The following is a 23,013-nucleotide window of genomic DNA, read 5'->3' on the forward strand; positions in this document are numbered from 1 at the left end:
TCTTGTGGTCATGATGTTCTTCACGGGATGTCTTCCTCCAACCTGTTTACCTGCTTGACAAGTACTGCAAAGTCTATCCTTATCAAATATGGCATCATTAATTCCAAGGATATGATTTCCTTTAATAAGCTTGTCAAGGTTTCTCATGCCAACGTGACCTAGTCGTCTATGCCACAACCAACCTTTTGAGGGTTTAGCAACAAAGCAAGTTTTAGGTTGCGCTTTTTTTTGAGAAATCGACAATGTAAAGATCACCTCTACGCATACCAGTAAAGACCATTTTATGATTGTCTCGACGAAATACTTGGCAATCTACCTCAGTAAATAGGACATTCAACCCGAAATCAGCAAGTCTAGATACTGAAAGTAAGTTGTAGCCAAGAGATTCAACGAGCATGACATTTTGAATGGAACTATCATGTGAGATGGCCACCTTACCAAGGCCAACCACTTTACCCTTTGAATTATCACCAAAGGTGACATATTTTCGAGGGCCGTTGTTTTCAGCAAGCTCACGAAACATCTCTTCATCTCCGGTCATATGATCAGTACATCCACTATCAAGAACCCATTCCTTTCCTCCTGATTCATATCCCTGAAGATTTTCCATAAGACCAAAATGTCTCATTGCATCGTCGAGATCGAAGTCACTATCATCATCATCATCATAATATTCTTGTTCATCATGATCTTGTGACTCATCATTTCCTAGAGAGGGCAAATCATTAGATAAATGATCAAAGTGGTTACTTTTATGAATTCTCATAGCTTTGAATATGATATCATTAATGATTCCAACATCTCCTTTAGCATGCTTAAGATTGGCAAGTTCAAGAAGACATTTACCAAAACTAGGATCACTAGAGTTCATCTTACTCAAGGCAATGGGTTTATGGAGAATTTCATCCAAAGTTTTCAAGGAATGATTGGGAAATCGTTTCTTAAGAAATTTCGATATAGTATAGGCACAATTTTGAGTAGGCAAACTAGCAATCAGATTTTTGGGCAATCCTCTAATGATGAGCTCAATAGTTCTAAGATTGCGAATCATGTCAATATCTTCATCTAGGGTAGGATGCAAGGCATCAATATGGGGTGCACAAGGGCTAGCAATATACTTGTTCAAATGATATTGATTGAAGATTACAAGCATCTCATTTTTCCACTCATGAAAGTACTTTCCATCAAGAATAGGCACTCTATGTCTAAGACTCCCTAGAGTAGACACATCCATCTTCCTCCACTGGTGATTAAACCAAGGCAATGGAGACCAAAGCTCTGATACCACTTGTAGGATCTAGAAGTAGATGTGTCTAGAGGGGGGTGATTAGACACTTTGTGCTAAAGTTGCAATTTTTAATCCTTTTCGGTTCAAGTGGAGTTTAGGCACAATTTCAATACACACAATACATATCAAGCAAGCATGCAAAGAGTATATGAGCAGCGGAATGTAAAGCATGCAACTTGCAAGAATGTAAAGGGAAGGGTTTGGAGATTTCAAACGCAATTGGAGACAAGGATGTTTTTCCCGTGGTTCGGATAGGTGGTGCTATCCTACATCCACGTTGATGGAGACTTCAACCCACGAAGGGTAATGGTTGCGCGAGTCCACATAGGGCTCCACCCAAGGGTAACGGTTGCGCGAGTCCATGAAGGGCTCCACCCACGAAGGGTCCACGAAGAAGCAACCTCCCACAAAGGGTCCACGAAGAAGCAACCTTGTCTATCCCACCATGGCCATTTCCCACGAAGGACTTGCCTCACTAGCGGTAGATCTTCACGAAGTAGGCGATCTCCTTGCCCTTACAAACTCCTTGGTTCAACTCCACAATCTTGTCGGAGGCTCCCAAGTGACACCTAGCCAATCTAGGAGACACCACTCTCCAAGAAGTAACAAATGGTGTGTAGGTAATGAACTCCTTGCTCTTGTGCTTCAAATGATAGTCTCCCCAACACTCAACTCTCTCTCATAGGATTTGGATTTGGTGGAAAGAAGATTTGAGTGGAAAGCAACTTGGGAAGGCTAGAGATCAAGATTCATATGGTAGGAATGGAATGTCTTGGTCTCAACACATGAGTAGGTGGTTTTCTCTCAGAACATATGAGTAGGAATGGTGTGTGTGTTCTGATGGCTCTCTCATCGAATGAGAAGGAGGTGGAGGGGTATATATAGCCTCCACACAAAATCCAACCGTTACACAGTTTTCCAATCTTGGTGGGACCGAATAAATAAACTCGGTCTGACCGAAGTAGTAAACCTAGTGACCGTTAGGAATCTCGGTGGGACTGACATGCAACTCGGTAGGACCGATTCGGTTAGGGTTTGGGCATAACGTAATCTCGGTGAGACCGATTACACAAACTCGGTGAGACCGAGTTTGGTAATTAGCTAACCAGAGAGTTGGTCAGGCAAACTCGATGGGACCGATTTGCTCTTTCGGTGAGACCGAGTGGAACTCGGTGAGACCGAAAAGTTACAAAGGGGAAACACTGAGTTTACATTGCAATCTCGGTGGGACCGATTGCATATCTCGGTGGGACCGAGAATATTGCAATAGGTAACAGAGAGTTTACAATCCCATCTCGGTGGGACCGAGATCCTTATCGGTAGAACCGAATTGCTAGGGTTTGGCAGTGGCTAATGACAAGTGAAACTCGGTGGCGCCGGATAGGAAGAATCGGTAGGACCGAGTTTGGCTTAGAGTTTAGGTCATATGTGGATATGGGAAAGTAGTTGAGGGTTTTGGAGCATATCACTAAGCACATGAAGCAAGAGGCTCATTAAGCAACACCTCATCCCTCCTTAATAGTATTGGCTTTTCCTAAAGACTCAATGTGATCTTGGATCACTAAAATGTAAAATGAAGAGTCTTGAGCTTGAAGCTTTAGCCAATCCTTTGTCCTTAGCATCTAAGGAGTTCCCACAACCTTTAGTCCATGCCACTCCATTGTTGAACTTATCTGAAACATGCTAGATAGAAGTGTTAGTCCAACAAGAGATATGTTGTCATCAATTATCAAAACCACCTAGGGAGCACTTGTGCTTTCACTTGCTCCTCTTGAAAGGAGTTCGCCTGCCGCGGTCCGGAATCGTTGAAGATTCCGGCACGGTGTCCGGATCAGAGCCAGACTTGGAGCCCTGTGGGGTCTTGTCCCCTTTACTCCTGGAGTCTGGGAGGTCGCCTTGCGGCTCCTCCAGGACCACCTCCTCCTGCCCCGGAGCTCGTTGCGACGCCACTTCGACGTCATCCGCAGTGCGGGGGGAGACAACAGGCGGAACTGAGTTCACGTCCGATGAATCCAGGGAGCCGCTCGACGACTCGTTGAGTTCGGCCCGGGGCGGGCTGCATGATTATATCCGACATTAGGGAAAGCTGTGCAACAAAAGGAATATCATGAGTTACTCTGGTATCCGAACACTTACGACTTCGCCGGACGCCTGGCCCTGTCCGGCCACTCCTCTTCGTCCTCGTCGGCGTCGGGGGCGTAGTCCGGCGGAGGGGTCTTCCTCTTCTTGGACCCTTCGGCCTTCCCCCTTGGGGCGGCCTTCCTTTTCTTTCCTCCCTCCGCTGGGGGGGGAGCTTTCTTCTTCCTCCTCCTCGTTTTCACGGGAGGAGGGCGTCTCGGACTCGTCGGATGATGAGTCCGACAACACCACGTTGCGGGTACTCTTTCGAGTCCCCGTGGTCTTCTTCTTCTTGGCCTTCTTTTCCGGCACCACATAAGGCGCCGGGGCCAGCAGCTTTACTAGTAGAGCTGGGGCTGGGTCTTCGGGCAGCGGAGCCGGATAGTTAATCGGTCCGGATACCGCCCGCCAAGCCTGTCAAAGGTAAGGGAGTTTAGATCCCGCATAGAGTTAAACTATGAAAAAAGCTGAACATCCTGTAAAAGGTGAAAATAGCTTACCTCGCTAGCGTGACGCTGTGAGCTGTATCCGCGGTCCTCGGAAGCGGATGCGGGAGCCTCGGCACCTTTGATTAGCGCCTTCCAAACGTCTTCATACGTCGTGTCGAAGAGCCTGTTAAGGGTTCGGTGCTGTGCCGGGTCGAACTCCCACAGGGTAAAGTCCCGTTGTTGACACGGGAGGATTCGGCGAACGAGCATGACCCGGACTACATTTACAAGCCTGATTGACTTGTTTACCAGGGACTGGATGCATGTCTTCAGTCCGGTCACCTCTTCCTCGTTACCCCATGATAGGCCTGTCTCTTTCTAGGACATGAGCCGCGTGGGGGGTCCGGATCGGAACTTAGGGGCTGCGATCCATTTCGGATCGCGTGGCTCGGTGATGTAAAACCACCCGGCTTACCACCCCTTTAGGGTCTCTACGAAGGAGCCCTCGAACCACAGGACGTTGGCAATCTTGCCCGCCATGGCGCCTCCGCACTCCGCCTGGTTGCCGCGCACCACCTTGGGCTTGACGTTGAAGGTCTTGAGCCAGAGGCCGAAATGGGGGCGGACGTGGAGGAAAGCCTCGCACACGACGATAAACGCCGAGATGTTGAGGATGAAGTTCGGGGCCAGATCATGAAAATCCAGGCCGTAGTAGAATATGAGCCCCCGGACGAATGGGTGAAGTGGAAAACCCAGTCCGCGGAGGAAGTGGGGAAGGAATACTACCCTCTCATGGGGCCTTGGGGTGGGGAGAAGCTGCCCCTCCTCGGGAAGCCGGTGCGCGATGTCTTTGGACAAGTATCCGGCCTTCCTTAGCTTTTTGACGTCGCCCTCCATGACGGAGGAGACCATCCACTTGCCTCCCGCTCCGGACATTGCTGGAGAAGGTTGAGGTGGGAAGTGCGGGCTTGGGCGCTGGAGCTCGAGTGCGTAGGAGATGGATAGGCAAAGGAGGAAGAAGGCGCAGGTAAAAAGGTGGATCCTTATCCCCTTATATGGGCGGATGCGGTTGTGCGTCCCGACCTGCCTAATAAAACTCGCTTGCCTCCCAAGGGCCATGGTAAATGGCATGGTTAGAGTTACCCATGTCCGTATTGATGAGAAACCCGTAAAAAAGGGCACGCGATCTCTGCTTTGATAAGACATGCCAAGGAAACAGCCTCGCAAAAACATGCTGAGGTGGAAAAGTAAAAACGATTCGAGTAAAGGACTTGGCCGTAGTGTGATAGCGCACTGCGGAATACGTCAACAGATTTGATTTGTGTCAATATTGTTCTCTCTATGGCAATATGTGGAAACTTATTTTGCAGAACCGGACACTACTCTTGGTGTTTGCAAATCTTCTATGAAGGACTTGGAGGAGGAACCCACCTTGCAATTCCGAAGACAATTTGTGCGCCGGACTCATCGTCATTGAAGCCTGGTTCAGGGGCTACTGAGGGAGTCCTGGATTAGGGAGTGTTCGGGTAGCCGAACTATACCTTCAGCCGGACTCCTGGACTATGAAGATACAAGATTGAAGACTTCGTCCCGTGTCCAGATGGGACTTTCCTTGACGTGGAAGGCAAGCTTGGCGATGCGGATATTCAAGATCTCCTACCATTGTAACCGACTCTGTGTAACCCTAACCCTATCCGGTGTCTATATAAACCGGAGGGTTGTAGTCCGTAGGCAACCAACTCCATACACAACAATCATACCATAGGCTAGCTTCTAGGGTTTAGCCTCCTTGATCTCGTGGTAGATCTACTCTTGTACTACCCATATCATCAATATTAATCAAGCAGGAGTAGGGTATTACCTCCATCGAGAGGGCCCGAACCTGGGTAAAACAAAGTGTCCCCTGTCTCCTGTTACCATCCGGCCTAGACACACAGTTCGGGACCCCCTACCCGAGATCCGCCGGTTTTGACACCGACAACGTCCCTGAGCGCACGCTTGCGCTCCCTCTTGGGGATGTTGGTAGTGTATATCATGTTCATTGTTTTGACCTGAGGGGTAAACTTCTTCTGTCCCCCTGTGTTCGGTTGTTGGGTCTCTTCGTCATCCTCCTCGCTTTGCGATCCCTTCTCCCTGTTGTCGGCATTTAATTTGCCGGCCTATTTAAAAACCCGGCAATCTCTATTTATATGATTGGGTGGTTTGTCTGGGGTGCCATGAATCTGGCACGGGCGATTAAGTATGCGGTCCAAGCTGGATGGACCTGAATTGTTCTTTTGGAACGACTTCTTCTGCTGACCGGACTTAGAGCCCCTGAATCCAGCATTGACTGTCGTGTCCTCGGTGTTATCACTGTTGTTTCGACACTTGTATCTGTTGCGTCGAGACTTGTCTTTGCTAGTTTTAACTTTAGGGGTGCCGGCGTCACTTGCATTGTTTTTGCTACGGGCCAACCAACTGTCCTCGCCCGCACAAAAGCAGGTCATGAGTGTCGTGAGGGCTGCCATGGATTTTTTTTTCTTTTCTTGGCCGAGGTGGCGAGTGAGCCATTCATCACGGATGCTGTGTTTGAAGGCTGCTAGGGCTTCGGCATCCGGACAATCAACGATTTGGTTCTTTTTAGTTAGGAACCTAGTACAAAATTTCCTGGCAGACTCTTCGGGCTGTTGAACTATATGGCTTAAGTCATCGACGTCCGGAGGTCGAACATATGTGCCTTGGAAGTTATCGAGGAAGGCCTCTTCCAAGTCCTCCCAGCTGCCAATAGAATTTGCAGGCAGACTATTGAGCCAGTGCCGAGCTGGCCCCTTGAGTTTTAAAGGGAGGTATTTGATGGCGTGGAGGTCATCACCGTGGGCCATATGAATGTGGAGAATGAAGTCTTTGATCCACACCGTGGGGTCCAGGGTTCCATCGTATGATTCTATATTCACGGGTTTGAACCCCTCTGGAATTCATGATCCAGTACCTCATCAGTGAAGCAATGAGGGTGTGCGGCGCCTCTATATCGGGCCGTATTGCGACGTAGCTCTGATGGAGTCCATCTGCGGTTTTCAGCCCGCGCATGACTAAGCTTGTCACGTTTGAACAGGTGGTCGTCATCGCGTGTCGAGGCACGTCCTCGCGATCCATAGATTGATCTAGTATGTCCTGCTTTATTGTTCAGGTTTTGCCGGAGGTCGTATGTATGACCGTGGGCTAATTTACCTCTATCTGTGCGATGAGGCGGGGCTGGCAGGTGTTCGGCGTGATTTGCCATTTTGTCCCAGCCACGTGGTGGTCGGTCAGTCGCATTGTGTGATGGAGGTATGTATTTCGGCGCCTCCTCGTCAAACTGAGGTAGCAATTTGCGCTTTGGGTAGCTTTTGTTTGAGCGTTTGAGGCCATATTCTTCGGATGCTAGGACATCAATCCATTTATCATTGAGCAGATCTTGGTCAGCTTGAAGATGCTGCTGCTTCTTTTTCAGACTCCTTGCAGTGGCGATTAGCTAGCGCTTGAAGCGCTCTTGCTCAAGAGGTTCCTCAGGCACGATGAAATCCTCGGTGCCGAGGCTCACCTCATCCTCGGAGAGCGGAAGATAACTTCCGTCCTCTGAGTCTTCGTGTGTGGCCTGCTTGCTAGGGCTAGTCTGCCCATCTTCCCATTCATCTTGTTCATTAGCTGTTTCGACGGGGTCTTCGTTGTCTTCGGCACCTTCTAGAGTATTATCTTCTCATGTGTTGGTGTTGCTTTCTTTACTGCGGCGTGACTTAGAGTGGTGCCGCTGACGCCGGCGCTTGGATTGTATTTTGGAAGGTTTATCCTCGGCTGGATCTTCCTTGTCATCGCCGTTGTTCTCCTTTGGTGCATCCACCATGTATACATCGTACGAGGAAGTGGCCGTCCAGCGTCCGGTGAACGGTGGGTTCTGGGCCTCTTCTTCTCCGGCATCGTCGTCCATACCGTCGATGTCCTCGGAGTCGTAATCAAGTGTGTCGGTCAAATCCTCGACCGTGGCGATGAAGTGGGTGGCGGGTGGGAAGCAAAATTCTCCACCATCAGCCCCTAGTTCGAACCAAATATAGTTCGGCTATGAGTCCTTTTCCAAGGACAGGTTTTTAACGAGTTTAGCACATCGCCCAAAGGCGAGTGCTGGAAGATGTCTGCGGCGCTGAACTCGAATATCGATAAACGATCAAGTTCGGCGTCCCGTGGGCTCACATGGCTCGGAACTTGCAGCCGGAGACGAGTCCAGAGTTTCGGTGACAAAGATGTTGTGAGAGGTTAAGTCTATGTGTGGCTCCAATGCCGTAGGGCGGGGGTGAAGGCCCTGTGCCCCCTGGCGCCGCCAAGGTCGCTCGCCGATCCAGTCGGAGGAGCCGCGCTGGCCATGGGGACCGGTCAGAGAGGCGGAGCCGACGGAGGGATGGAACTCCGGCGCACCTCTACCTAGCGCGCCAAATGTCGGATTACGAGTTCCGGCAAACCCTTGAGGTTCAAACACTGGGGTGCGCACAAAGATCTCTCTCCCCCTAGCTCACGCCCTCGCAACGATCACAAAGCCTAGCTCACCGAACCCAAGGAACAGGGGACACAAGAGTTTTTACTAGTTTGGGCCACCGTTGCGGTGTAATACCCTACTCCAATGTGGTGTGGTGGATTGCCTTGTAGGCTGGGGATGAACAAGTACAAGGGAAGAACAGCCTCCTGAGGAGAGGTGTTCTTGAGCTCGATGGCCTTGTGTGGCTGGGGATGATCTGAATGATCCGTCTCCGGATGAGCCTCTCGTCTCTCAATGAGCCGATCCCTGGCTACGGTGGTGGCTAGCCCTATTTATAGAGGCCCGGGTCCTCTCCCCAAATATTAGGTGGGAAGGGATCCCACAACGGCCTATTTGAAGGGGGACAATGAGTACAAGTTATCCTGACAAAAGTTGGTCTTCGCCTACCAAAGGCTCTGGTGGTGACGCCGTCGTGGGCTCCGTGGTGACTTCTGTCTTGCCGCCCTGCTGGTCTTGGTCTCGTTGCTCCGATATGGAAACCTTTGCCTGATGCTTCGGGACTCCTCGCCTGCGCCTGCCTCTTTAGCACCGAAGAGGAAACTAGCACTCTGCGCCCGCTAGCGCCCGCCTGGCCTTGGTCGTCATGGCTCACGTCACGGAAACCTCACAAGGTGCCCCTTGCCTTGATCTCTCTGCTCCTCGTGAGCCAGCCTAGTGAGGTTGCCCCTGAGGAGGTCTTTTGTCGTCCGCCTCGCGAGGCTTGGCCCCTCGCGAGGGTCTTGGGTGTTGGTTGATGAAGATGGGTCGTACCAGGCCGCTAGTGGAGCCATGCCCTGGGCCGCAGGCAGGCAAGTCTGGGTACCCCCGTTCCTAGGACGCCGACAGCGGAGCCATATTCCATTGTGGTGAAGCTTCGTGGTGTCGTTCGGAGCCTCCAATTAAGTTGTGGAGATTGCCCCAACCTTGTTTGTAAAGGTCCGGTCGCCGCCTCCAAGGGCACCAATAATGGAATCACGGCCTCTCGCATTGTGTGAGGGGGTGAGGAGAATACGGTGGCCCTAGTGGCTTCTTGGGGAGCATTGTGCCTCCACACCGCTCCAACAGAGACATACTTACTCTCAAAGGGAAGGAACTTAGGTAACACATCCTCGTCTCCACCGGCTCCACTCTTGGTTATCTCGTACCTTTACTTGTGCAAGCTTACTTTGTGTTGCATCCCTTGCTTGCTTGTGTGCTTGTTGTTGTTGCATCATATAGGTTTCTCACCTTGTTGCATATCTAGACAGCCTACTTTGATGCAAAGTTTAAATTGTTAAAGAAAAGCTAAAAATTGTTAGTTGCCTATTCAACCCCCCCCCCCTCTAGTCACCTATATCGATCCTTTCACCGGAACTATAGATTGGTGCTTGTGGGTGACTAGTAGTGTTGATTACATCTTGTAGTTGATTATTGTATGGTTTATTTGGTGGAAGATTATATGTTCAGATCCAATATGCTATTTAATACCCCTCTGATCTTGAGCATGATTATCATTTGTGAGTAGCTACTTTTGTTCTTGAGGTCACGGGAGAAATCATGTTGCAAGTAATGAACTTGATATGTGTTCGATATTTTGATAGTATGTATGTTGTGATTCCCTTAGTGGTGTCATGTGAACGTCGACTACACGACAATTCACCATATTTGGGCCTAAGGGAATGCATTGTGGAGTAGCAATTAGATGATGGGTTGTGAGAGTGACAGAAGCTTAAACCCTAGTTTATGCGCTATTCCGTAAGGGACCGATTGGATCCAAAAGTTTAATGCTATGGTTAGAATTTATTCTTAATACTTTTCTCGTAACTGCGGATGCTTGCGGGAGCTTTAATCATAAGTAGGAGGTTTGTTCAAGTAAGAACAACACCTAAGCACCGGTCCACCCACATATCTAATTATCAAAGTAGCGAACACAAATCAAACCAACATGGTGAGAGTTACTAGATGAAAATCCCGCATACCCTCAAGAACGCTTTGCTTATCATAAAGAGACTGTTTTGGCCTGTCCTTTGCCTCAAAATGATTGGGCTACCTTGCTGCCCTTTTATTGCTACTATCGTTACTTGCTCGTTACAAATTATCTTGCTATCAAATTACTCTGCTACTTACAATTTCAGCACTTGCAGACATTACCTTGCTGAAAACCACTTGTCATTTCCTTCTTCTCCTCATTGGGTTCGACACTCTTACTTATCAAAAAGATCTACAATTGATCCCCTATACTTGTGGGTCATCAGTAATCTAACTTGTCAATTATAAACATGTAACCAAATATGGCATGGTTTGTTCCATAGGTGAACCACATACACTTGAAGAGGAACTTGGTGATGAGAAGTGGAGGAAAGCCATGACCGAAGAATACATGACACTAAAGAAAAATAAAACATGGTATTTGGTTCCACTAGAGCAAGGTAAAAATTTGATTGATTGCAAGTGAGTATTCAGAATTAAAAGAAAATCTGATGGAACCATTGATTGTTATAAGGCTAGGCTTGTTGCAAAGGGTTTCAAACAGCGGTATGGCATAGATTATGAGGACACGTTCAGTCCAGTTGTATAAGCTGCCACCATCCCTCTTGTTTTGTCCATTGTTGTTTCCAGGGGCTGGAGTCTTAGACGGCTAGATGTACAGAATGCATTCCTTCATGGTGTTCTGTAGGAGAAAGTGTACATGAAATAACCTCCTGGGTTTGAAAGTAAACATGCTCCCTCTTATGTGTGCAAGCTTGATGAAGCACTATATGGATTGAAGCAAGCTCCAAGGACATGGTACTCTCCTCTCTATCACAAAATGCAGGCACTCAGTTTTGTCCCTTCTAAGTCTAACACATCGTTGTTTATTTACAACAAGCACAATACTTGCATGTTTGTTCTCATATATATTGATGACATCATTGTGACAAGCTCATCTGATGAAGCAATCACAGGACTTTTGAAGGACTTGAGTGCAGATTTTGCTCTAAAGGATCTTGAACATTTGCATTATTTCCTTGGGATTGAGGTGAAGAAACACAAGGATGGACTTCATCTCTCGCAATAGAAGTATGCATCTGATCTAGTTAAAAAGGTTGGCTTACAAGGTTGTAAACCCTCACCCACTCCATTATCCAGATCAGAAAAGTTATCCCTTGCAGAAGGTAAACTTCTGAATCAAGATGATAGCACAAAATATAGAAGCCTGGTAGGAGCACTTTAGTACTCGACTCTCACGAGGCCTGACATTTCTTTTGCTGTTAACAAAGTATGCCAGTTTCTTCATACACCCACTACTGTTCACTTGACTGCTGCTAAATGCATAGTAAGATATATTAAGAATACCTTGAGTATTGGTCTAAATTTTAGCGAGTCATCCTCTATCCTTGCTAGTGCCTTCTTTGACGCTGATTCGGCAGGATGTTTGGATGACAGGCGCTCCACTGGTGATTTTGCAGTATTTTTTGGACCCAACTTAATATTGTGGTGTGCACGAAAACATGCTATAGTTTCTAGATCAAGCACAGAGGTAGAATATAAGGCATTAGCCAATGCCACAACTGAGGTCATTTGGGTTCAATCCATGCTCAAAGAACTTGGTGTGAAGAGTGCACAAGCTCCATGTTTGTGGTATGACAATCTTGGTGCCACCTATCTCTCTGCAAATCCAGTTTTTCATGCCAGAACAAAGCATATCGAGATAGACTTTCATTTTGTCAGAGTAAGAGTTGCACAGAAGCAACTTGACATTCGTACCATGCATTCCAGAGATCAGATTACAGATGGATTCACAAAGGCTTTACCTATACGGAGCTTCGAAAACTTCAAGCATAATTTCAACTTGACGAAGTTGTGATTAAGGGAGGGTGTTAAACACATGTTGCCACACCCATCCATCCTGGCATGTCTTCTGTTGGAGTTATGCCGTGGCCTGGGAGTAGTATTGAGATAGGATTGGTTGTTAGGTTATCTCTATCTCTATGTAACCAACTTCTCTCTTTCTCTCCAAGTTATACTCTTGTAATCTTATCTCTCCAACAACCTTTGTATGCGCTGTGCGAGGGAGGTACACCCCTACCATATAACACGAACCTGTCGCCTCACATCGAGATAAGACGTTTCTGCCATCGCACACTGGAGTCTTTACTTCTCATTCCTGTGTATTTTAACCTGCATTCCTGTGTAGTTTAGTAGAGTATATGTCACTATGCGATTGCATACTACTGATGCATATGAGCTACTTTTTTCTTCTTTTTGGAAGGGATTTTAGGTTTATTTTAAGTCAAACTATTGTATGTTTGACTGAATTTATAGGATATATTTCATCATTTAGAATATCAAAATTGTATCATTAGATTCCCGTGAAATATAGTTTCATACCATATGTACTTTGTGTCTGAAATATTAATGATTTCTTCTATCTATTTTGTAAAACTAACAACTATTTGGCTTAGGATAAACCAAGATCCTTTCTAAAAAGAAGGGAGCATTAGATTTTCCAGAATACGTAATATCTATGAATAATGTAGTTGTGTTTACTAAAGAACTTGTCCGACGACTAGCACAAATATTTAAATATATATAATAGATTTTTCAACATAATTACTATTATTTTAGTGATAATATGTCATTTTGTATTATTTTTATAAAACTAAAAATGTACGCTACCAATCTGCCACGAAAAAGACCATCAGTCGAAAATGCCCATAAGTGACGGGTTTTCTATCCGTCACATGGGCTACCTCAGCGATGCCCTGAGGATGCCTCGGGGCATCGCTGATGGGCGAAGGGCCCTCACTCATGCTTGTCCTTTAAGTGGCGGTTAATTATGGAGGGGCCGCCATTTATGAAGCATAGGACATGAGTGACAGACAATTGGTACGTGTTAAGTTATGCTTAGTGCATCAACTACGGTCGAACGCTTCAAACAAGCCCCCCACTTACCTTAGCAACCATCTATAACAGACAATTGTAGGAACCGTCACTTCTTTTACAAAATAATGTCGCGGGTCTTTTCTTAGAGCCCGTAACATATAGCTCATGTCCCCCAAAAAGATATTTTTTTGTTTTCACAGTGCAATAAATAGTATTCTGTTTTCCGAAGACATTTATACAAATTAATATAATGCGTCGGCACATTCACATTTCATGACATTATAGATCACATGCAAATTAAAAACTACACATCACCATTTGATAACGATGAAGTCATAGTGTTTACAAACATTAACAAATAAATGAAGTCTAAGGTGCCGGCGGGTTGTTGCCCGGATCGCTCCCAGGTGCCGTTCCAGGGCAACAACATGACGAGCTTCAAATCAATCACCTGGAAGGTGTGGGCTCCGGGGAAGATGGGATCAAACCACACTATGAAAAGGCGACAAAAAGGGCATTCAATCAGCGATCATTCTGATCTGTTGGGAGCTACGGCAGGAACGTAACAATTGCACGTTCAGGGGCAAGATTCAGTCTAAGAGCTATGTTATCGGAGCTATCAGAAGGAGCATGGAGCAATGGCGCCTAGCTAGAGCCAAGCACATCGAGAGCCCCATTGGGGACATGACAGGAAAAGTTATCCTGCTACCTGACCCCCTGTAATTTTCTCTTCGCATACATTGATCACTTGATCGAACATTGTTTTCCATATGCTCTCTGCTAAATCAATGATAAGCTAGCGAACGCTGGATATTTCAAAAGAAAAAACGCTGCAATGGCTTTGCACAAAGGGCAATGTACTCCAACCACACACAAAAAACACCAAAAATTCATTGAAAAAGAAAATGTAGAACAAACTATTCTCAATAATCTAAAGATTCATAAAAAGTAAATGAAACATCTGAAAAGAAGTGTTGCATTTCTCAAAATTAGAAAAACAAAACTATTTATAATCAATAAGAAAACAGAAATAAATAAATAAATTTGACAAGCAATCCAGAAAAGCCACTATTATTTTTGGGAATGTTTAAAATGAATAAGTTCAAAAAATGAGAACATTGAAATCTTTACTGAAAAGCAAGGGATTAGTGATAACTCACATATACTCCCTCCGTCCCATACTATAAGAGCGTTTTTTACACTGGCGCTCTTATATTATGGGACGGAGGGAGTACTTTACAAACATTCACGAAACCTAAAATCATCATATTTCGTAATTTTTCATGAATGTCCATAAACTATTTCATTTTCAAATCATATTTAGGATACTCAGATACGTTTTTTGTGTCAAATTTTTTATTTTGTTTTCAAGTTACCTAACTTCAAATATATTTCTTATCGTTTAGAAATCATTTCCTTATCCCTGAGTTCTTCAGTGACATGTATCTAATAATCTAAAGCTACACCTTCCATAGTCCAAAGTCCAAACTCATTTGAAGCCTTAAAGCTACATGCATTGCCAATTTGCCACACACGATATTTCTGAAGCTGCAACTGTGATGAACTGCAAACAGTGACTCTTCTGGGCCGGACTATCTTGCCGATCAGGTGACAGAGGATGCCTCGCTCTCCTTGGCAACTCTGATGAACACATCCTCCAGAGTCGTATCAGCCAGGCCCCACGCAAGAACGGTCATCCTGCTCTTCGCACTCTCCATGACATGGAACACCGCCGATATCCTCACCTCCTGCTTCGGCATCTCGAACTTCTGCGTCCCAGAGATGCGGTACACCCTGCTCACCGCCGGCGAGATGGACTGGACTAGCTTCGCCACCTCCTCCTCAGCCTCCTCACCCGCAGTGGTCGTTATCGTCAGCACATATGAGCCTCCGTACTTGGTTTTCAGCTGGAAAAGGCGGATTGGGTGGCTGCATTAGCATCTGAAATCATGTGCGAAGATATGATCAACTTATTGGCGTACGTTAATTGTACCTCTCTTGAGTTTCCAATGCACTGCAAGGTACCATCCGCGATTATTCCTATCCGATCGCACAGAACTTCGGCTTCTTCCATTGAATGTGCTGCGAGATTTGTGGAAGTATGTTTTGAACTTTGGTCATGTGATGTCAAGTTCAACATGCACACACACAAAAATGCAGCGATGAACTGATATACTGCTATATGAGAATTGAAGGTAAAGTACTGTACTCGTGAGAATTATGGCCCTGTCCTGTTTGGCAGACTTGACGGCTTTCCATAGGTCTTTCCTTGATGCCGGATCTAAGCCAGAACTTGGTTCATCCATATAAACAACCTACAAATTTCTCCAAGCATGAATGCTCAGAAGCTTATCGAATCGTGAATGAATTCAGTTTATAAATACAAGTACCTTAGGGTCACCAATTAGAGAGATAGCGACGCTGAGACGACGTTTCATGCCACCGCTATATTTTTGTACAAGCTTATCGGGAACACCACCGTCAAACAAACGCACACTTTTCAGAGATTGTTCGATAGCCTGGAAAGAATTTATGTGCGGTTTTTATTAGTTTTTTCTGTACGGAATGATAATTTGGTTTTTATCCAAAAAAACTGGCAATATGTGATGATAAAACAGCGAGTTCTCTGCACAATATGTGAAGATAAATCGAGTTCCAGAAAAAAGTACATGAGTTGAATATGATAATTCTTGCCTGGAAATCATGGCTGCATCTGTACACTAAAATCTGTATCAGTTATTTTGGTTTCCACCTTTATATTGAGCCTAGGTATATATTGACTTCTAAATTTTCCAACAAAAGATTTTATATCTTAGATTTTGCATTGGCAAATTTGTACAAGTGTACAGGTTGGCTCAGAACATATCAGCCCTATAGGAAAATGATGTGCTCAGCTTTAATCAGCTGGTCAGGGAAATGACATTATGGTGCTTCAATGTTAAGTGGTAAATGGTGACAGAAGTCAAGTTCATCATATCCATGCATGGAAAATATCACTATATTAGATATATTGTAACACATTACCTGAGCTAATTTTGCACCCTTCAGTTTCTTGAGCCTGCCGTAGAACATCAAATGTTCTCGGCCAGTCAGATTTTCCCAAAGCAAGCTGCATGGTGATATTCGAAGGAGGGTAAAGCAATCAATCACAAGTTCAAAACTACATGGTCTTACACTAACCTAGAATAAAACTCGAAATAATCTGAGTGAGAGAGATAAGAAAATACTCATGCTGGGGACAAACACCAATTCCTGTATAAATTTTGTCCATGTCCAACCTTATGTCCATTCCTTCGATGTACGCGGTGCCAGACGTAGGTTTAGTAAATCCAGTGAGCTGTTGTCAGGTTAGAAGTCCTTAGTACCGTTTGGGATAGACAGCAAATTCCTCAGTGCAGTCCTACTAGTTCATGAACCCCTAGACATGTTCTTTGTTGCTGTAAAGAAATGTATGGCTGCACTTTTGAATGGTCATATTTCCTGGAAGGGATGTGCTAGGAATGATTTACCTACTACTCCATCCGCTTCACTATATCTGTCCAGTTCATATTTCTAGGAGGCACAATATCTATAATGATATATAATAAAATCAGACTATGCTTTACCCCAGTTGGATTCTGATGAAGGTAGCCCTATAGTAAATTATGGTATCTATAAAGTTCATGCTTACCATGTTGATGAGAGTGGTTTTTCCAGCACCATTTGGACCAAGAACACCAAAGCACTGCCCACGTGCCATTGAAAGGGACAACTCTCTGACAGCAATTTTCTTTGAATTGCCATCTTTTCCAGGGTACACTTTCTTAAGGTTGTCACATATGACTGAATAACTACCATTTGGTTCTTGTAAGAGCTGTCCAACCATCACTCTCTGTAAGGAAATATGCAAAGCTACGTTAGTATGCCATTGCGATTCGGCAAAAAAAACATACAGACACATTCAAGCAGGACTAGAATTTCAACCTATATGATTATACTCTAGGTTAAGCAGTTATAACACAGTATACAGCAATGATCATAAGGCTAACAGCAATGAAGTTTGTTACGATGTAGAAAAGGAGAAAAAAATATCGACACGACAATGTTAACAAACTGTCCTACTAGTTCGTGTCGATATTTTTGTTAACCTTATAACAAAATCAATCAGAGAACCAAGAGCTATTTTTTGTAAGGAACAAAGATAGCACACCTCTTTGATAACATCTGTCCTCTCCATTTCAACGGAAGCATTGAACTCTTGAATCTGTGTGGTCTGCTGTTGAGCAGATTGAGAACGGTTCCCAGCCCGGCGAGAGTGAAGAAGTAATACTGCTTTTCTAATTCCACTTTGAAAGGAACCAAAGTGATCCAGATAGAATGATAATAAAAGGAATAGGATCCATTCAAGTACCATTATGGTTAAAACACTCGCCATTCCATTTTTGGGATCATTCAGGTCACTCCACTGCATCCCCGTGCGGTCAATCTGACTTACCAGCAATGCAGATTGAGAAAACTCGTAGACAATGCGGTACAAAGAAAATGGAGGGAAAAGTTCCAAAAGTATAATCCAGCTTCCTTGAAATGAACAAATATAAAATTGCCACACAAATTATTTGAGTGATGGAATAAAAGCTTACGATCAAAGAAGCCCTAAAATCATAATGTCAACTGCATAATGAACTTTTACAAAGATAAACTTGCATGCATACTTGAGATGAAAATGTCTTCGATATAGGGCTTGAAAAAATAATCTGCTATAAGGCCGGACCCAAATACGTAGAAATATCCTGTCACTGCAGCGTGGTATGTCAACTAATCAGTGTAGATAATTTCATGCCATCTGATGTACTGGATGTTACTCTTTATGGAAGCATACCAGCAGCTGTTCTCACATTTGAGAAGCATGTTGCCATAAGAAATGCAAATGAAATTTGCAAGCTCATATAAGCAAGGTAGAACACAAACTGTACACCATAACTATTCAGTCGAAAGAATGTAAAACCTGAAAAATAGAGATGGAACTATCAGAAATGTCCTTGTAATTTATAACTGTTCGACGACATTCCTTTATAAATGAAATTAGCACATTGATCAACCTAACCATGAACAACAAAACTTGGTTCAATACCAATTCCCAGATTATCAAAGAGAAGTAATTCTTATATTTTATTGCACAAAAAATACATCCATCGTAATAGAAGTATTATCTTACCAAACACAGTACCAAATACCATGAAGGACAGCAAGTATAGCATGGACAGAAGAATAAAATAGCAATAGGATATAGTCCAATATGGCAAATCACCAAGACCATGCATCTTCATCATAATCCTAAGCTTCTTTTGCTTCTCATATACAATGTTGGTCAAAATTACCTGTAGCAACAATTCATTCTTCTATAAGCTAAAAGTTGTTACCGTATTTATTTCCTTGTACAACTGTCAGAAAACAACATTCCAAAATATTCAAATCGACTGACGTTAAAAATAAATTCATAAAGACCTGCCATACCGGGAAAAGGAGCTGGATAGTCAATACATAAGGCAGCGGTCCTATCATTGAAGTTAGATCGAATGTACCCCATGATCGACCTGCTCTAGGCATTTCTTTAACAAAATCGAATGATATCTTCAGACCATTGCCTATTAAACGAAGGTATGCATTTGAAGCCTGCAAAATGAAACTTTGTGAAGTGGTCTCAAAAATAATTTAACAATGAAGGCAATAGTACGTGAACCGAGTCTGTGACATGAAGAACCAAGAACACATGTATGTTAGTATGACACTAAAATAATTTGTAGAGAACTGAAAGGTTGCAATACACAATTAAGCAATCAAAAAGGTTATCGCAAGAGATAGTGTGTACTAGTCTTCTCTACATTGAGAAAAATCGTACCATATTTGTTAACCGTGGAACTTGAAGCAGTCTAGGTATATTCCCTCCAAAAAATTGGAAGACAGGGATTGGAAGGCCATTATAAGCATCAAACTCGTATGTCGAGTTATATGAAATGATCAAGTTGAAGTTGCCCTGATCAGAGCTTAAGAAGTCGTATGCTGCAGACAGTGTAACTTGATGTCAGCGACTAGTAGAGTGGAAGAACTGATTCATGTACACAATCTAAGATGGAAATTTCTGACCTGCAGCGATTTCATTGCTCCTGTTCGTGTAGCCACTATATAGGTCATCACTGATGAGCCACGAACTGTCGCGCCAGAGCATTAATCCCTCCGTGCAATCCACATCTATTCATGGTTTCAGTAAACATCAGAAATAACTAGAATGCACTACACATGGGTGAAATTGCCAGATGCCATGACAGGACACTAATAATCCAGTTATGTATGCTAATATCAGAACAGCTGAAGTCGTTGGTGCTGTGAGTTTTTCTACTAAGCCATCATGTGTTCATTGTTCAGTAAGTGGTACAACGTTTTACCTTGGACGAGAAGAATTCTTTTTACCTCGGGTCTCAATTTCATTGCCGTGCACAAATGAGTATGAAAGCGTCAGGTTTGGAGTGCATTTGTTCTGAAGAAAGGAGTCCGCTAGAGAACTGCCTGAATACCCCGGATAGCTTGCCTGCAGTTTTCGATACGTCACGGAATTGCCTGAACATCAAGTATTATCATTCAAAACACATGGCTCAGGGAATCGAAGCTACCAGCACGAAATCGGCTAACGCGGAGATGTCGTCGGCCGACACGTTCACCGATGCGTGGTGAACCGGGATCATGTTATCCATCGCACCTGCGATGAGCAAAAATCATGTCAAAAAACCACTCACCAAGTAACAGAAACAGAGTAACGGCATACTTCCGACGAAGGACTGGTTGGTGCCGGTGACGAGGAACTTTGCGGCGCACAACCCCAGCGACCCGCACGACGCGCCGGGGGGACCGCCGCCAAACTGGCTCGTCGACGACGGCGGGATCTGCACCACGGGTGGCCATTTGGACGCGCGAGGCTGCGGGCAGTCATCCGAGCACGCCGGGCCTCCCGTGGTGTTCGCCGGCACGACGGCATTGCTGCAGTTGCAGTTGAGAGGGGTGGTGTCTCGTTTGACCGCGCGGTTGATGGCGATCTGCAGGCCTCCGATGCCCGCGCACAGGATCAGCGGGAAGAGGATGAGGCAGCAGTTGGTCTTGCAGGCGCGCCTCTGCCGATTCGATTTAGTAATCAGAGAAAAATAATATTTTTATCCCAAAGAATTACTACTCCCTCCGTCCCATAATGTACTAATGTGAAAAAAATACAAATTTCCCAAATAAACATACAAATGATATGTCATGGAGCAGTACTGCAGAATTCTACAGGAGTTTAGACACGACTTTTTAAAGAAAAAATGGTTTAAAGAAAAATTGAACTTGTCCTTGTTAAATAACTGTAGAATCCCACAGTACAAGCTACAGTACTCTAGATTCCTAGAATTATACAGGAGTTTAAAGAAAAAATGTTTTGAATTATCCTTGTTAATTGCTGGGCTCTTGGCATAGAAATTTGAGAGCTGTAGTTGTATGATCCATAGTTCCAAACAACGGCCATAGCATAAATTCTGATTCTCTATAAAAAAAAGAAAATTGTACTCCTACGTGTGAAAGAGGCTGAATCATCTAAATCGCTGGTTTGGGGTTTGAAAGCAAGATTTCTCTGATTGCAGCGGAGCTGAATCTTGAAACCAAAACGATGCAGTATGTATTTACTGGAGTACAGTTTTTCCGTTTGCGGAATTAATTGCTTGATAGTAGGCACAATTAGGATTGATGCTACGCTGAACATTTGTGTCCTTCCCACCAAAAAAAACATCACGAAAGATGCATTTCTGTCACAGATTCCTGGTGCATGGCACCCTCCCAGTCCCATCTCACGGCCAATTGCGCACGCAACGCAAAGAGCACAAGAAGAAGGCAAGATAATTCTGCGCGATGGGATTCGAGTTCCACACGAAACTACTCCACGGAGAAGGAGAAGAGAAAGATGGCATGGGGCGCGTCACCTGGATCACGAGGTTCTTCCTGAAGAGCGCGTTGGTCTGCTGGAGGCTGCTGGAGCCCATGTCGCCTCGCCTCTCCTCTCCTCGGAGAACTCGACGAGACAGACGGAGGGGAGCCACCGCACCTGTGCTGGTTTTTAGAGTGTCCAGCCGGCCGTGTGGAATGGCGAGTCTGCCCTCTCTACGGAGTTTACCGTGGTCGTGGTCGTCACCGTCGAGGGGGAGACCGTCCTTTCTTCCAGCCGGAGGTCAAGGCCCGGTCTGTCTCGTTCGCTACCGAGTGGCACATTTGGCATCTTGCGTTGAGTCTGCATTGGGTTCTCTGTTCGTTTTCGTCAGACCTCGAAAGGAAATCCTCCAAAGGATGTCTCCGTATTGATTGTATAGGAGATAGTACTATATGGTATTTAATGAATGCTAATTTGTCCTAGTACAAGAACAACATAGTACGAGCTCAGCAGGGGTGGGGCGCCGTATTTTATTGTGATGGTTTGCTGATGGTCACGGCCGTGGCAAATAAATTACCGAACCGCCATGGACATGCAGGTTCCTCGTCAGAAGGATTAAACAAAAGTTTATTTGAACCTAGATTTAGCCGATGAGTAGTCATTTAAGCTATGTGCTTCCTTCCAGGCGAAGGTCTCTCTTTCACACCCTTATGTTGATTTGGTAAATCAAGAAATCCTTTCGTCCTAAAATAAATGTCTCAACTTTAGTACTAGTATATAAAGTTGTACTTGTATTAAAGTTGAGATACGTACTTATTTTGGGTCGAAGAAAGTGGTACTATACTTGATTTGGATTATAGTGTAATACTTTCATAGCTTTATATTATAAATAGAATAGTATATGAAACGGCCAATAAAAATCAACCCATTATAAGAATGGCGAATTGGCGAGTGCTAGGCCCCGGTCAGCCGTCCCAAACTTTTGGCCAGCCACCAGTCAGCCGCACAATGCGCTGTACGAGAGCCGTTCGATTTTGTGTGTTCGCCTTCGTCGCATCGCGCACCACAAGCCCACTGCCCCAAGTTCACCGTGCCCCCGCGCATCACCAGCTCGCTTCTCCCCATGCACCGGCGGCTCGTCGTCGTCGGACTTGCGTCACCACCTGCTCGTGTTGTAGCACCCCATCCGTGCCGCCATCCTCTCACAGCTCCGCCCGCGCAGTATGTTACAGCTATGGCAGATGCAGTTGCAGCTTTGCGGCCTTTGGTTGTAACATCGCGGTGCGGACTCCGTCGACCTCGTAGCACCGCCGCGCCATGGACGCTGTTGAGAAACCTTGCATGGAAAACAAAAAAAATTCTACGCACACGCAAGATCTATCCATGGAGATGCATAGCTACGAGAGGGGAGAGTATGTCTACGTACCCTCGTAGACCGTTTAGCGGAAGTTTTTATCAAAACGTTTGATGTAGTCATACACCTTCACGATCCGCCCGATCAAGTATCGGACGTACGACACCTCCGTGTTCAGCACACGTTTAGCTCGATGACGTCCTCGCCTTCTTGATCCAGCAAGACGGGCGAAGTAGTAGATGAGTTTCGGCAACACGACGGCGTGGTGACATTGATGATGCAACTATCTCCACATGGCTTCACCGAGCACTACGAAAATATGACCGGGGGTGAACTAGAGGGAGAGGAGTGCCGCACACGGCTTGGAGATCGTGGTGTGTCTTGCCCCTCTCCATCCACACACACACATATATATAGGTGGGGGGAGGAGCCGAGGCAGCCTAGGGTTCCCCAAAGGGGCCGGCGGCCACCTTGGGCGTCTGCCCTGCCCTGCCCACCCCCCTTGCCTTCTCAAGCGCGGGAGGAGGCAGGAGG

At 45.3% G+C, this 23,013-nt stretch overlaps 1 protein-coding gene across 2 annotated transcripts; it reads right to left on the reverse strand.

Annotated features, from left to right (window-relative positions):
- Window positions 1-14,573: 14,573 nt before the first annotated feature.
- LOC119316644 (ABC transporter A family member 7-like) lies at window positions 14,574-21,301 on the reverse strand. 2 transcript variants are annotated; one of them, XM_037591000.1, is made up of 18 exons: window positions 21,181-21,301; window positions 20,001-20,343; window positions 19,849-19,934; window positions 19,649-19,766; window positions 19,325-19,429; window positions 19,080-19,240; window positions 18,695-18,853; window positions 18,396-18,558; window positions 18,060-18,185; window positions 17,893-17,976; window positions 17,391-17,758; window positions 16,872-17,072; window positions 16,429-16,538; window positions 16,226-16,310; window positions 15,592-15,720; window positions 15,411-15,516; window positions 15,195-15,283; window positions 14,574-15,108 (listed from the first exon to the last, which is right to left on the reverse strand). In XM_037591000.1, the coding sequence occupies exons 1-18, from the start codon at window positions 21,238-21,240 to the stop codon at window positions 14,806-14,808; spliced, it is 2,796 nt and encodes a 931-aa protein (XP_037446897.1). In that variant the 5' UTR covers window positions 21,241-21,301; the 3' UTR covers window positions 14,574-14,805. The 2 variants fall into 2 exon arrangements, with proteins under 2 accessions (XP_037446897.1, XP_037446898.1); XM_037591001.1 differs by lacking the exons at window positions 20,001-20,343; window positions 21,181-21,301 and having other exon boundaries at window positions 19,624-19,766.
- Window positions 21,302-23,013: the final 1,712 nt, after the last annotated feature.

This window comes from Triticum dicoccoides, chromosome 6A, assembly GCF_002162155.2.
Source record: "Triticum dicoccoides isolate Atlit2015 ecotype Zavitan chromosome 6A, WEW_v2.0, whole genome shotgun sequence".
In the NCBI taxonomy this organism is placed as follows: Eukaryota; Viridiplantae; Streptophyta; class Magnoliopsida; order Poales; family Poaceae; genus Triticum; species Triticum dicoccoides.